This window comes from Daucus carota, chromosome 8 (assembly GCF_001625215.2).
Source record: "Daucus carota subsp. sativus chromosome 8, DH1 v3.0, whole genome shotgun sequence".
NCBI lineage: Eukaryota > Viridiplantae > Streptophyta > Magnoliopsida > Apiales > Apiaceae > Daucus > Daucus carota.
The window spans coordinates 21,885,415-21,899,771 of record NC_030388.2 but is presented as its reverse complement, the minus strand read 5'-3'; the positions used below and the strand labels follow the sequence as shown (position 1 = coordinate 21,899,771).

At 36.4% G+C, this 14,357-nt stretch overlaps 2 protein-coding genes across 2 annotated transcripts; one reads left to right on the top strand and one right to left on the bottom strand.

The window, feature by feature from the left end:
* Positions 1 to 555: 555 nt before the first annotated feature.
* LOC108198353 (probable inactive receptor kinase RLK902) lies at positions 556 to 2,561 on the top strand. Its single transcript, XM_017366108.2, has 2 exons — positions 556 to 1,824; positions 1,912 to 2,561. Exons 1-2 carry the CDS (start codon positions 1,383 to 1,385, stop codon positions 2,472 to 2,474), a joined length of 1,005 nt encoding a protein of 334 aa, XP_017221597.1. The 5' UTR covers positions 556 to 1,382; the 3' UTR covers positions 2,475 to 2,561.
* A 6,048-nt stretch (positions 2,562 to 8,609) lies between these two features.
* On the bottom strand, positions 8,610 to 11,896 carry LOC108198815 (receptor-like protein 52). Its single transcript, XM_017366593.2, has 4 exons — positions 10,523 to 11,896; positions 9,136 to 10,290; positions 9,020 to 9,065; positions 8,610 to 8,904 (listed from the first exon to the last, which is right to left on the bottom strand). Exons 1-3 carry the CDS (start codon positions 11,817 to 11,819, stop codon positions 9,046 to 9,048), a joined length of 2,472 nt encoding a protein of 823 aa, XP_017222082.1. The 5' UTR covers positions 11,820 to 11,896; the 3' UTR covers positions 8,610 to 8,904; positions 9,020 to 9,045.
* Between the last annotated feature and the right edge of the window lie 2,461 nt (positions 11,897 to 14,357).

Genomic DNA, 14,357 nt, shown 5'->3' with positions numbered 1-14,357 from the left:
TTGCTTATTTGAGTGGAAATTAGAAGTCCTCGGGAACCAATGAGGATACAATTTACTAAATTGGAACATTCCGAGTATGTACGAGAAGCAGTTGGATTCAGAAATGAAAAGTACAAGGTCAGTGGAATTCGGGGTGTCATTATTCCACCTTTGTTCTCGTGGATGCAAACTGAGATTATTATAAATGGGTTATGCCTTTTCTATAGCAATTGTAGTAATAAAATAGTACTCCTTTCGTTTCAATTTATAGGTCCATTTTGGAATAAACACGCATATTAGGAAAAAAGTTGGTTAGATAGAATCTTATCTCATATATCATTAATTAGTGCATTGATAAGTGAGAATATAGTCGAGTTTCAAAAAAATCACAATAAATATAGAGATTTAGTGCATTGAGAAATGAGAATAATGTTGAGTTTCAAAAAAATCACAATTAATATATAGATAAATTTGTATTGAAAGAAGAGAGAGACAAGTATTTTGGGACAATTTTTTTTTTCTGAAAGCGACCTATAAATTGAGACCGAGGGAGTGACATATTTTTGTGCACCTAAATGAAGCCGGTTGAGAAGTGATATGTTCATGCACATCTTAAGAACTGTTGTTACTCGGCATGCAACTAATCTGACTTGTGACAAACTAACAACGGCGATCTTTTGTGATATCCAGAGTCGAGAAGGCTGAGAATGAATAATGCTGACACGTAGTCAGTCCCGCACTGGATCCGGATAGTGGGGTTCCGGATTGTTTTAATCCGGGACCCTAACTTGAAAACCTAGCTCCGCCGCTGCCAGTGCGTGGTCATTTATTATAGAGTAGCTCGTTAAGCTAACGTGAACTTTTCTAATGTCTGATCAGGCATGGCCTCAGAATTTATCTTTGGTTTGAACCAGTTGTCAAAGACTTGAAGACAACATGTCAACATATGCTAAATTTGTAAGCTTCTGGAGGGGTAAGGACGTAATAAAGTTCCTTCATATGTTCAAGTTGGAAATATCTCAGACTTTTTACTGTCTCAATTATGTAGATTACACAAGTGAGTCTAAAAACAAGCATCATTTACTTCTAGATTTTTTGATCAGAGGTCCTGATTTTCTTGAAATGTACACATTTCACCTTGAAAAGATATTCTGCATATCTGCATATCAGGATGTGATGATGCAGTGAATATTATCTGACAGGATCAAAACAATTATAAGTAATTTAAAAGACCCAAATTTTGGATCTTCTGGGATCATTGTTTTTATCAATTTTGTTCCCCCACCATATATTATTTTTCGATGAGAACTAGGTCTCTGGAGAATCAGACCAATGAATGACCAGATGGTAGCCAACATATACTCCACCCCTCGCTACCTTCATACGTCCATCACCTAAAGAAAATGCTCTCGAGAGCCTTCACAACCCCTCGAAAGAGCTTTAGGTATGGCGAAACCAGCTGCAGATCAGCCTCGATCCATGAGTACGAGGACTGCATTATTGGTTTCATGGATGATCCCCCACTCAAGAATTGCAATGATGTCCCTGGTGCAATCCACTTGACCCTCAGAGAGGTGTTGAGGGGTTCGGTTGGAGTTGTTGGACAGAGCCGTCTAGGCATGATTGAGAAAGTAGTGCTGCTTGGAGGTCAAGTCTGTTCTCTTAAGAGGTTCAGGGAAGTTAGTGTCAAGAGAATTGAGTTCGGGAGAAGAATTCAGCGGCTAGCAGAGATTAGCAAGCAGTGTAAGTATTTGGTGCCTGTCACTTCCTATCTTTACACGAGGAGAATCAAGTTTGTTGTTTCTCATTACTTTCCTATGGGAAGCCTCGCGGATCTGCTTGCTGGTAAGTAATCACATAAACTATAATTTCTAGGGTTGTTCGGAAAGTACTTATCATTAAATCTCATATGATGTTGTACTTAATGTTCAGGTGCCAGAGAACTAGGTCACACTGCTCTAGATTGGAAGCAACGCCTTAAGATCGTTTTTCACATGGCACGAGCCATTGCTTTCATACACGGACAATCTCCATCCCAAGAGAAGCACTTGATCTTAAATGTCCATGGTAACATCAAGTCCTCCAATGTCATGATCAATTGTGATTTTGATGCCAGCATTTCGGATTATGGCTTTGTCCAACTAGCTGAAAGAGTAAAAGTTTCCGACATCTGTCAAGTGAAGCCTCCTCTGGATTCACAGCCGAGGTTATACATTGACTCTTTCTCCCAGAAATGTGACATTTACAACTTTGGGATTATCCTGTTGGACTTGCTAGCAGGGCATACATCAAGCGAGTCAAAAAATGAGATCATAGAGAAGAAAGAAGAAATCAAGAATGGCAAATGCCAGTTTTTTGAGTTTCCGACAACAGGGAAAGCCAGAAAGCAAGCCCTGAAGGTTCTGGATATCGCTCTGGCATGTACAAATAATTCCCCGGACGCCAGGCCTTCCATGGAGCAAATATTGTTATATCTAGGAGACATAATCAAGTAAAATTCTAGTTAGCTAGAAATTGTATCTTCATTATATATTATTTGTACTATATGCGTGAGGAAATAATAAATTCTGTGTTTTCAGAAATAGTTTTATTTTGTGATTTCAAAATGCTAAGATCGAATCAATCAAGAAGCAACCGCGACATTAATCACACCAAACGATCAAACTCTCTGTCCTGAGTACCGATACAATGTCCTGCAAAAGAAAAACTTATATAAGTCATTTTCCGCTGTTCATGAATCTGGATTTTATGGTTTGGATTAAGCTGTTGCAGACTGGAGAATCTTGTGTGAATATTAGTAGAGTACAGTTGTTTGTTATTACCGAAGAGGCAGAGGTTACTAACTTACGTTGGCCAACAGATTAATATCTGCATTTCTTTATATCAATCTGATAATACCATGCATTATTATCATTTAATTTACAGACTTGACAAAATATGGTAAACAATTAGATATAAAGCAGGGGAGCAATAAAGGTAAAGATAAACACCACACGCCACACCCATGTGTAAAAGGACAAATCAACTGTACTTGGCATGAGTGATAAATGACTCAACTGTAGCATGCAGGTACAACAACTCAATGACAGAAAGTATGGTGGCAAGGTATGGTCAAATTTGCACTACACCACGGCACATGCTATTTGTTCTGTAATGTCCACATGACTACACTATAAATACAGGCCTTTTCACATATGAAGGGAGGGGCCTCACTAGTATCAAGCATGCTCACAACACACAAAATATTCATCTCTAAATATTCTCTCTCTGGGCTATCACAAATATTCACTCTTCAAAGCATACAAAGCACATATCACACCTCGCACATTTAGAGTTTCGGCTCTCTGATTACCCTACTTGTCAAGCATTCCAATCACTGATTATCACGCCGGAGGCGCTTCACGGGACACCCCCCCGTGCGGCGTTGTTTTGCAGGTTAGGTCGCGACCTGAGCTTCCCGGAACAGTGCATTGGAACCCCCGACGAAAAAAGGAGTTATCATTTGGCGCGCCAGGAAGGGGCGTTTTTCATTAAGAAAAACCTTCATCACCTCTGCAGGGTCACAAAAAATTACAATCTACTCCAAGTGGAAGCGGTACATCGAGTTATCTCATTTTCACTAGATGGACACTATGCTACTTTTAAAGTGGAGCACCATGCCATTTTTCAAATAGAGCATCACACCACTTTTGTAGTGGGACAACATACAACTCTTCAAGTGGACCACCAAGCCAAACCAAGCAAATAAACAACATGCTAATATCTCTCAAAAGCGGACAAAAAAGCAACATATATATGTCTCTGAAGTCAAGCAACATGCAACACACAACTAGGTCCCGCAACCAAGCAACAAGGAAACACACAACCGTGTCCCGTGACCAAGCAACAAAGCAACACACATCTCATAAAAGCAAACACAAAAGCATCATGCACATATCACAAAACAAGCAAAAAGCATCATGCATCTATCTCACAAAAGCAAGCAACAAAAAGCATCACGCATCTTACAAAACCAAGCAACAAAAAGCATCATGCATCTCACAAAAGCAAGCAACAAAAAGCATCATGCATCTCACAAAAGCAAGCAACAAAAAGCATCATGCATCTCACAAAAGCAAGCAACAAAAGCATCATGCATCTCACAAAAGCAAGCAACAAAAGCATCATGCACACATCACAAAAGCAAGCAAAAAAGTAGTACAACTATTTTTACAAATTTTGGTCCGCCTTTATTGCAGCAATTAGAAGCATCCACATTCAATGAAGCAAGAATATCAACCTTATGGGTCCTCACAACAAATTACTCTTATTTAATAAGAAGCATGATGGCGGACCAAGCTCATCTCTCCCACGGACACAACTAAACCACTACATACAAATATTATATATTTGGGAGGCACAGGTTCTTTCTTTTTCAATATATTTTTATATTCACAATTATCCTGCCAGCTCACCAATCTATCATGATTACATTTACTTTTTATGCTTCCAATATCACAGTACATGTATCCACATTATTATTCATTAACATGCTTCACACTTTATCACTTATATGTCTTGATATGCCCTGTCAGTGTTATTGTTAAAATTGTTGCCAACTAGCATCACCCCTCCTGTATACTAATATTGCCCGCTACCTCCACTTGCCCGCTACCTTCCAATTCTTTTTGCGTCTACCCAAGGTTAAGCACCACATAATGCATTCTTGTTGTCAACCTATCTCATATATATTTAACGCGGACACATAAACTCTTGTTCAGTGTTACAATACTATATATTTTTTACTGCAACCCTCCAGCTCTATTTATTTCACTTTATTTTCTCTCAACAATTATTTTTTATCTCATAAAAATATTTGTTGAAGCAAAATATTCATATCACTCAATTTATTTGTAAAAAAAAAATTATTACAGCTTCATTCCTTAAAGCACATGACGCAACATATTTATTTTTTATTCTAAGATGCACTATTGTTAATGCTCCGTTACACAAAAATTTTAAGTGCATATTTGCATATTTATCACAATTTTGTTTGTTTGCCAAACATTTCCACATTTTAATACAAAAAATTGCACATTGCATTTATTAACTCACACTTTTATTTACAAATTTCTATCGAAGGCAAAAAAAAAAAAAAAAGCAAAAACAAATTCAGTTTCGCATTTTCTGAAATTTTGCAAATTACCCTTTTTGTAAGGGGTTGCTGTGACACATGTTTCTTAGTGTTAATGTACAAAAAATATTATGCTCATTTGGAGAAAATATTACTGCACATTTAATGCATTAAATCAAGCCCTGCAATTTTTACAGATTTATTTACTCTGTCCAATAATAATTTTATTGCAAAAACAATCATTTTAAATATTTCCAGCATATTTATCACTATTCTCACAATGTGGAGCACAACAACAAATTTAATTTTTTGTCAAATATTTTTATTTTTCCCCCCCAAATGTTATCCGCTACCACTTGAAGCACACAAATTATATTATTCAGTAAGCTTCACCTAGAGTTGCAAGTCAGAGCCTGAATAATTATTTTTCAGTTTTCTCTCCTTTTTCGTTTTACCCCACTCACACTCTTCTGGCTCCATGCATGTTATATCACCTGTACCGCTACCAAAGCTCATCACAAATTGCCGCTTGCAGGCTGCCGCTACAACACCCTTCCTCAAACATCATTTTTAGGTCACCTCTTAGCCAAGCCCATCACATAGCCTTACTAGGCCCGCCACCTTTATTCTTGAATATTATAAAAGCGGTACATACTAAGTAATATACAAAACAGCTCACTTCAACAACAGTCCGCAATCTCTGTAACCTACCACAACCAGTAGTAATATATGTGTATATATATATATATATATATATATATATATATATATATATATATGTTTGTCCGCTACCTTCACCTATGTTCTCTCTTGTACCGCCATCAAAGCCTCCCGCCACCTCGTGTCAATTCTGCCTCCCGCTACCACACACCAACACATGCCACCAACCATCCTATCTGTTACTGTTATTAGCCCAGACCCCTACCGGGCCCGCCACCTCATCCCGGCCCATCACCTCAGTTACTAGCTTGTATAAACAGAATAAATTATTCCAATAGCTCACAATCACATGTATGTGTGTTCAACAGAATATGCCTATGTCCGCTACCTCCATTCATATCTAACACTGCCATCACTCATGGACTGCTATATCCTGCACTACTTACTATTTTATATTTCTTCTCATTATGTCGTCACCGAAATCTCTCTCAAGATCCTCCACTTTATACGTATTTGCTAGCTACAACCAACACCAGCTTTATCATCATATATATGTTTTAGTCTTGTGCATCCGTGCAATATTCTCCCACATTTAGACAAAATTCATACAAGCACAATTTTTTCACAAAAAATTCCTATTTCTGTGTTGTCCGCGCCCAACACTGGGGGGCAACCAAGCACAATTTTTTTTCACAAAAAATTCCTATTTCTGTGTTGTCCGCGCCCAACACTGGGGGGCAACCAAGCACAATTTTTTCACAAAAAATTCCTATTTCTGTGTTGTCCGCGCCCAACACTGGGGGGCAACCAAGCACCAATTTTTCACAAAAATTTTCTCTTTCCCGAATGTTGTCCGCAACCAACACTGGGGGGCAACCAAGCACAATTTTTTCACAAAAAATTCCTATTTCTGTGTTGTCCGCGCCCAACACTGGGGGGCAACCAAGCACAATTTTTTCACAAAAAATTCCTATTTCTGTGTTGTCCGCGCCCAACACTGGGGGGCAACCAAGCACCAATTTTTCACAAAAATTTTCTCTTTCCCGAATGTTGTCCGCAACCAACACTGGGGGGCAACCAAGCACAATTTTTTCGCAAAATCTTCTCTTTCCCGAGTGTTGTCCGCAACCAACACTGGGGGGCAACCATCAAAATATTCACAAAATTTTCTTTTTCCGTGTTGCTCGCACCCAACACATGAAAAGCACCCAAACAACTTATTTTTCTTCAAACTTGTCCCAGCTCGATTTTCTTTTTTACTTACTCCTCCCATCCGCTAAAGCAAATGGAAGGAGTAGGGGGGCAATGATAATACCATGCATTATTATCATTTAATTTACAGACTTGACAAAATATGGTAAACAATTAGATATAAAGCAGGGGAGCAATAAAGGTAAAGATAAACACCACACGCCACACCCATGTGTAAAAGGACAAATCAACTGTACTTGGCATGAGTGATAAATGACTCAACTGTAGCATGCAGGTACAACAACTCAATGACAGAAAGTATGGTGGCAAGGTATGGTCAAATTTGCACTACACCACGGCACATGCTATTTGTTCTGTAATGTCCACATGACTACACTATAAATACAGGCCTTTTCACATATGAAGGGAGGGGCCTCACTAGTATCAAGCATGCTCACAACACACAGAATATTCATCTCTAAATATTCTCTCTCTGGGCTATCACAAATATTCACTCTTCAAAGCATACAAAGCACATATCACACCTCGCACATTTAGAGTTTCGGCTCTCTGATTACCCTACTTGTCAAGCATTCCAATCACTGATTATCACGCCGGAGGCGCTTCACGGGACACCCCCCCGTGCGGCGTTGTTTTGCAGGTTAGGTCGCGACCTGAGCTTCCCGGAACAGTGCATTGGAACCCCCGACGAAAAAAGGAGTTATCACAATCCATCACATCCAGTCTTGTAATATCCAACAACTAATCTGTATACATCATTTTCATTCCTTGAAGCGTGTTTATGTATACTACATTATACGTCGTTACTCGTGGAATTACTACATTAAGTTTGATCGAAACATATGATATGAATATGTTAAGATGCATATTTGGCAAGTTACGGTTGTTTAATAGTATAGCTTACAAGGGTTCAGACATTCTGGGGACTTGATAGAGAATGGAGGAACTAGGAAATTTTGAGGATTCGTTCACAATTGACTCATTTTACTGTTCTGTTTTTAAAACAATGAAATTAAAGGGTTTAAAATCTTTGTTAGCTATGTAATTACAATAGATAGTATCACCACAGGTGTTTTTAATAAGCTCCTTGGTTAGAGTTGCCTAGGGTTCTTGCAGAGCCACATTATCAGCTACTGAATCGTAGTTTCCTGAAAACGCGTAACACTTCCTACTGGAATCCCAGGCTAATCTTTGGAATCACTTTCTATGACCAAACGGAAGTTATAAGAAACTACATAAATGCTTAGCAAACAAAAAGCAGATAAATTTTATTAATACTTTTTTTCAGTACTGCAATTAGAAGAAACAAATCATACATGAAGCAACAGCTTTGCTGCCAAAAATTGAATACTGCAGTAGATTGAAAACTCATGATCGTAATTGATACTTTGAATTATTTTTTTTAGGTGTTTAGTTTTTGACAATATCTCCCTTGCTTTCTTTATCAAGAGATCGAGGATTCAAATCTTGTCAAAAACAAGATGGGTGTGTGACTATGGACTGTGGTTAATTATCAAAAAAAAACTAAAAGGTTCGTGAAATATAAATTTGTGCGAAAAAGATAGAATCAGACAGAGTGGTAAAAAAGCAAATTAATATCATGGAATATACCAAGTAGGGCGATTTTGATTTTCTTGCTTGTAATTGCCAAATTACCTCTACATTAGCTAGACTTCACATAGAGTAGATAAAAGTAGACCGAGTAATTTGCTATAAGAACAGTTGCTTTATTTAGCATAGTATTTCATGTGATATCAATAAGCATAACAAAGAAAGTCTTAAACACGGTTACACGGACTGAGAAGAGTATTGAAAACAATGATTAACACAGGAACTCTTGCAGTGTACATGTCTTGCACATCAAATGAGGAGGTGTGAAGCGATTAAGAGTGAGAATGTGGAGGAGTTCTGGGAGGACGAACATTGTGCCGTGTATGCATCTGCACATCAAATGAGGAGTTACAAAATGGGTTCTAATGACAAAGATGATGCAATTAATGAGAATGATTTAAGTGCATTTTTGCCAAGTGCAGTGGAAGTTAGTCTCATGCTTACTAATTATTTAACAGCTTAGTTGCTTCTCAATAAAGCTGCAGAGACCCTGTGAAAAAGAAAAATATTAGATTACGAGATAAATAATTCAAAGCCTTATGCCAATCAAGAGTTCTTACTGTATTTTCGGGCCAACTTTTGATGAGCTATTTCAATGAATATCACACACTGTAAAGCCATTGTAGTTGTGCAAAAAATGTATCCCAGGGATAATCCGCATACCAATCCACTTCCATAGCCTATTAGGGCCATTTGCCAATCAAACCAATTCACATCATCATCATCATCATCATCATCATCATCATCATCATCATCATCATCATCATCATCATCAACTTCTTGTGTTGGCAACTCGTCATCTATGCATTTCTTTGTCAGAGGAACTCCACACAGGGCCGGGTTATGTCGGAATGAGTCATTACTGAATGTGTCGAATTGGCTTCCACGTGGAATAGCTCCAGAAAGATGGTTTTCCGAGAGGTTCAAGGATGATAGAAATGTCAAACCAGTCAATTGGGAAGAAATTGTACCGCTCAACTGGTTTGAAGACAAATCTAAAGATTCAAGAAGGCTCATGTTTCTCAGAGACGGTATATGGCCTGTAAGGCTGTTATGTGATAAGTTTAGCAGCCGGAGTGATTTTAGTTCGCCAATGAGCTCTGGAATCTCTCCACTGAACATGTTGCTTGATAAATCTATAACTGTGTACAATTTGAGAATTTTTTTCACTTTAACATCTAGTCCTTTGACAGTTAACAGGACAGATGCTTCGTAGTGTATAGCTTGTTTGGGTATTATGTAATTACCGTATCGTGGTAGATATATGTCCAAATCATGAATTTGATCTGGATTTACCAAAATTTTGAAACTAACGAGAAATTCGATGTCCAGGTTACCACTAAATTGATTGTGAGAGAGATCCATGATGCGCAATTTGGGGAATGGATGCTCCACTTTTCTCACACCCAACATACCATGAAGTCTGTTTGATCGTAAGACAAAGATTTGTAGCTCTGGAAGAGTAACAAGCCACGATGGAATCGTGCCACTTATTTTGTTATTTCCAAGATCAAGAATCTGCAACTGCTTACAGTTTGCCAAGGCTAGGGGTATCGGCCCTTCGAAGTCATTGCTGTTCATGTTGAAAGTTGTCAGTTGGCAGCTCTCAGTGAAAGAATCTTCCATATAGTGTGTAAGTTCACCGCTTAAGCTGTTCCTTGACAAATCAAGAAGCCGAAGGGACGTATGTTGGCAAAGTGTTGCAGGAATATCTCCTGTCAAAAAATAAAAGAGCTTGGATTGAAATGTCAAAACAAACCAGGTACAAAAATAAAGGGATCACCAGTGTGACAAATTCCAAATTCCCTTCACTGGTAACAGGGTATAATAGAGATATTAGTAAACTAGAATTTGATGTACACGCCTCAGCCTCAGCTAAAATATGGTGTAATACTATTAGTTTACTCTGAAGAAAAGAGTTAAGTATAAATGTCTTGTAAAGCTTACCAGAAAAGTTGTTCTTTGATAAATCAACAAACGTCAAGTTTGGAGTGTTGATAAATCCCAGGTCCTTCGGAATGCTGCCAGTAAAACTATTGGCATAAAGGTAAAGTAACAACAAGTTACTTAAACCAGAAATTGAATCTGGCACCTTTCCATACAATTGATTATTGTTGAGATAAAGAAGTGTTAGCTGTGTTAAATTCCCAATTTCATGTGGAATAGTTCCAGTGAGATTGTTCAAGAACAAACGTAAGGTATCCAGTTTGGTGAGGTTGCCAATAGTTGCTGGAACTGAACCTGCTAAACAGTTTCTTGACAGGTCTAAGATCTGAAGTCCTCCGAGCATACCAATTTCAGAAGGAATAATACCAGTGAATGTATTGTTTCTCATCCGCAGATATGTTAACTCAGTCCAGTTGCTGAAGAAATGAGGCAAGAGCTTACCGGACAGAAGATTATCTGATAGGTCTAGTACAGAAATCTGTGAAAGATTTGTGAAGGACGAAGGCAGAGGGCCAGTTAGAGAATTTGCTCTGAGATCAAGTGTTTGAAGCTTCTTAAGTTGGCCGATAGAAAAAGGAATTTTACCTACAAATAAATTCTCAGACAATCTGAGAACTTGAAGATGGTGTAAAAGACCTACTTCATCAGGAATAGACCCTGAGAAATTATTTCTTCCTAAATTAAGTTCCTTTAGCCTGGAAAGCTTTGAAATATTTCCTGGCAATGGCCCTTCGAAATGATTAAGACTTAGATCGAGGAATTCAAGATTAGTTAAATGGGTAAACATCGATTGAGGCAGGGATCCTGTCAACCTATTCCATGACAAATCAAGAAAGGTCAACTTCTGAAGATGACTAATTTGGGAAAGAATGGTACCATTAAGATTGTTGAAGGAAAAGCTCAAGTGCTGAAGTTGTGTCAGGCTTCCAATCTCTGCTGGTATGACATCTATAAAGAAGTTGGAACTCATGTCCAGGGAAATGAGGTTCGGAAACGAATTGAAACTGAGGTTAACAAGTGTTCCGTTGAGATGGAGACCTGAAACGTTGAGCTTCAGAATGGTTCCTCCAGCATTGCAGGTAATGCCCTTCCAGTTACAAAGGCTTTCGAGATTGTTTAAGGACCAAGAATGCAGCATATCATAATCTCCAGGTGAATCAAATGGTATTAAAGTGTTCTTCCATTGGACAAGAGCCTCTCCTTGAGGTTTTGATGAAAATGTGGTATGAAGTGAAAGTATGGAGATAAAGAAGACATAAATGAGTGCATGAACAAGAGGATTGTGTAATAAAGCCATTTGTTCATATGTTTAGTGGAGTTTCTTGGGCATAATATATATATGGAATTGAGTGCAGTCAAGTCAGTGAAGATAGACTCAGACTCGCTGCGGAATGGAAGGAAATTAGTAGGCACTCCCATGATTTTTCTTACGTGTAGAAAAATACCGATAACGACCCCCATGGGGTGTCCCAGATGATTGGATAGTGGCGCTCGAGACTTGCTCCCTTGAGGTCACGAGTTCGATTTCCTGGGCAATCCGGAAGTAAGTGGGCTACCATGTTCGGGGGTACGAGTCTGCTAATAGCTTAACCGGATTAGTCGATGTGCGTGCAAGCTGGTCCGGAAAAAAAAATACCGATGACGACAAGATTACAAAATTCTGAAAATTGAGCAAAAAGCACGTTAAGGAGGATCATACTAGAAATTAGTACTCCACGATGGTCCAAAATCATGCCGGACCGGCGGACCGGATGGAATACTAGATTTTTTTGAATTCATCCGTGGGGAACGGGATGTTGTATTCGGTTTTCGGGCTGGATCTTGTACTCATTACTTGATATTTTTAACATTTTATATTTTTGAAATTTTATTTTGTTATTATTTTGATTTTAGAGATACAGGTTATTTGTGAGTTAATATTCCCTCCGTGTGTACAAACAATATACTTCTACATATTATTTTTCAAATATCTTTTTCTGAATAAAAATTTGACATCTATATTTTATTCAAAAAAAGAAAATTGAAAAAATAACGTGTTATTGCACCTCAAAATATGTGCAAAGAGTCAAAGCGACTAATAAAAAGGAACGGAAGGAGTATAAATTTAAAAATAGCTAAATATTTTATATTTTTCTAAATAGGAATGAGTTATAAGTATACGAGTTTCGATTTATGTATTTATTCATTGAATTTGATGTCTTGATTATTATGACTCGAATATCTTTATTTTTTTTAGTTTTCTACTTAAATATGACATATTTTATTTTTTCATATCTAAGATTTGTAAATTAAGAGTGAAATAATGAATAATAATATATATGTATATAATCTGATTCAAGTTTTCTGATCGGAAATAAAAATCAATTTTTCGTGTGATGATAAACGGACCGGATATATTCAGGTATGATCCTGGACCAATAATTTAGGTTTGGTCTTTGAATTTTAAATTATTCATAGCAAGAGCATCTCCAACGATATGTATCCATTAGTCAGAATATCGAGCTGGCATGTTGAATTTTAAAATATTCCTAATAGCTTTAAAAATTATACAATTCCTTATTGCTTTAAAAATTGACCACTCGGCGCACTAACGTGTTAGCCGTCAGTTTTGGGTAAAAAATATTTTTCATTTTTTTAAGTTAAAAAACGCTACTTAAAGTGGTGTTTTGGGTATAAAATGTTATTTTAAATTGTGTTTTGAGTGCAAAACGCTACTTATCCTGGGTTACCTATTTTATTTAATAATTTTCTAAATTCAAAACGTCATTTAAAGTGATGTTTTGGGTTTAAAACACAACTTTAAGTTGTCTTTTGGATACAAAACACAACTTAATCCTAAATTACCAAAATTATTATTAAAAAAGAAAACATGAGAAAAGTAACAAAAATGTCAACACAACACTATATTATATTACGTTATTGTGCTGTGTGGGGTAACATAATACGATCTTACATTTTATAATGATATTTAGGGTTATTTTTCTGGGTTATGATATTTGGGATATTCTAACTATAAATTATGATATTGCGAACTTTTTTTGATCGTATTCAAAAGTTAACAGTTTGGAGTAAAATTAGAGGTTCAAGGTATTTTAGAGGTTTGAACATTTTAATTCGCTAATGATAATGTTTGATAGTTGGCGGATTGAAATAGAGTTTTGACTTTTAAGCTCAAAAAACTAATTTTCAAAAATCTATTTTGAAATTTTTTTTGTATTAAAAGTTTTGATATGTAACATAAAAAACTAATTAAAACATATGTTTCAATCAATTACTCAAAAAAACATTTGATTCAATCTAATTCCCGTATCTTTCTCTTTTTGTTTTTTCCTTTACAGCGTGAACAAAATTAGAAGGAAGAAAACAAGTTGACGCGAAAACGAGTTAATAGACAAAAAGATCACTGAACTCATGACTAACTTGCAGTTGAGTCACTGAACTAAAAAAGTTTACAAACGAATCATATAAAATTAGTAAAAATTAAAAAAAACTTTGAAAAAAACATAAAAATTGATTTTCTTAAAAAAAATCTGAAAATTGTGAAAAAACTTTAAAAATTCAAAAGTTTTGTAAATTGGATAAAATTCTGAAATTTTTTTAATTCGAAAATTTTAGGTACATTTTTTGAATTCCAGATTTTTTTGATTGTTTTCAAAAAATTTAGATTTTTTTCGAAGTTTTTACAATTTTTTCATATTTTTAAAAAATTTCATATTTATTTATAGCTTTTTCAAAATTTTGTAAGTTTTCAGTTTTTTATAAAAAAAATCGGATTTTTTATAGCTTTTCTAAAAATTTCAATTTTTTTTTAAGTTTTCAATTTTTTTTTTAAAAA

Coding starts and splice junctions, on each gene's coding strand:
- LOC108198353 (XM_017366108.2), top strand. CDS start 1,383: ATGCTCTCGAGAGCCTTCACAACCCCTCGAAAGAGCTTTAGGTATGGC. Junction 1,825..1,911: donor CCTCGCGGATCTGCTTGCTG/GTAAGTAATCAC, acceptor CTTAATGTTCAG/GTGCCAGAGAACTAGGTCAC.
- LOC108198815 (XM_017366593.2), bottom strand. CDS start 11,819: ATGGCTTTATTACACAATCCTCTTGTTCATGCACTCATTTATGTCTTC. Junction 10,291..10,522: donor ATCAAAGAACAACTTTTCTG/GTAAGCTTTACA, acceptor ATTTTTTGACAG/GAGATATTCCTGCAACACTT. Junction 9,066..9,135: donor AAAGTTGGCCCGAAAATACA/GTAAGAACTCTT, acceptor TCTTTTTCACAG/GGTCTCTGCAGCTTTATTGA.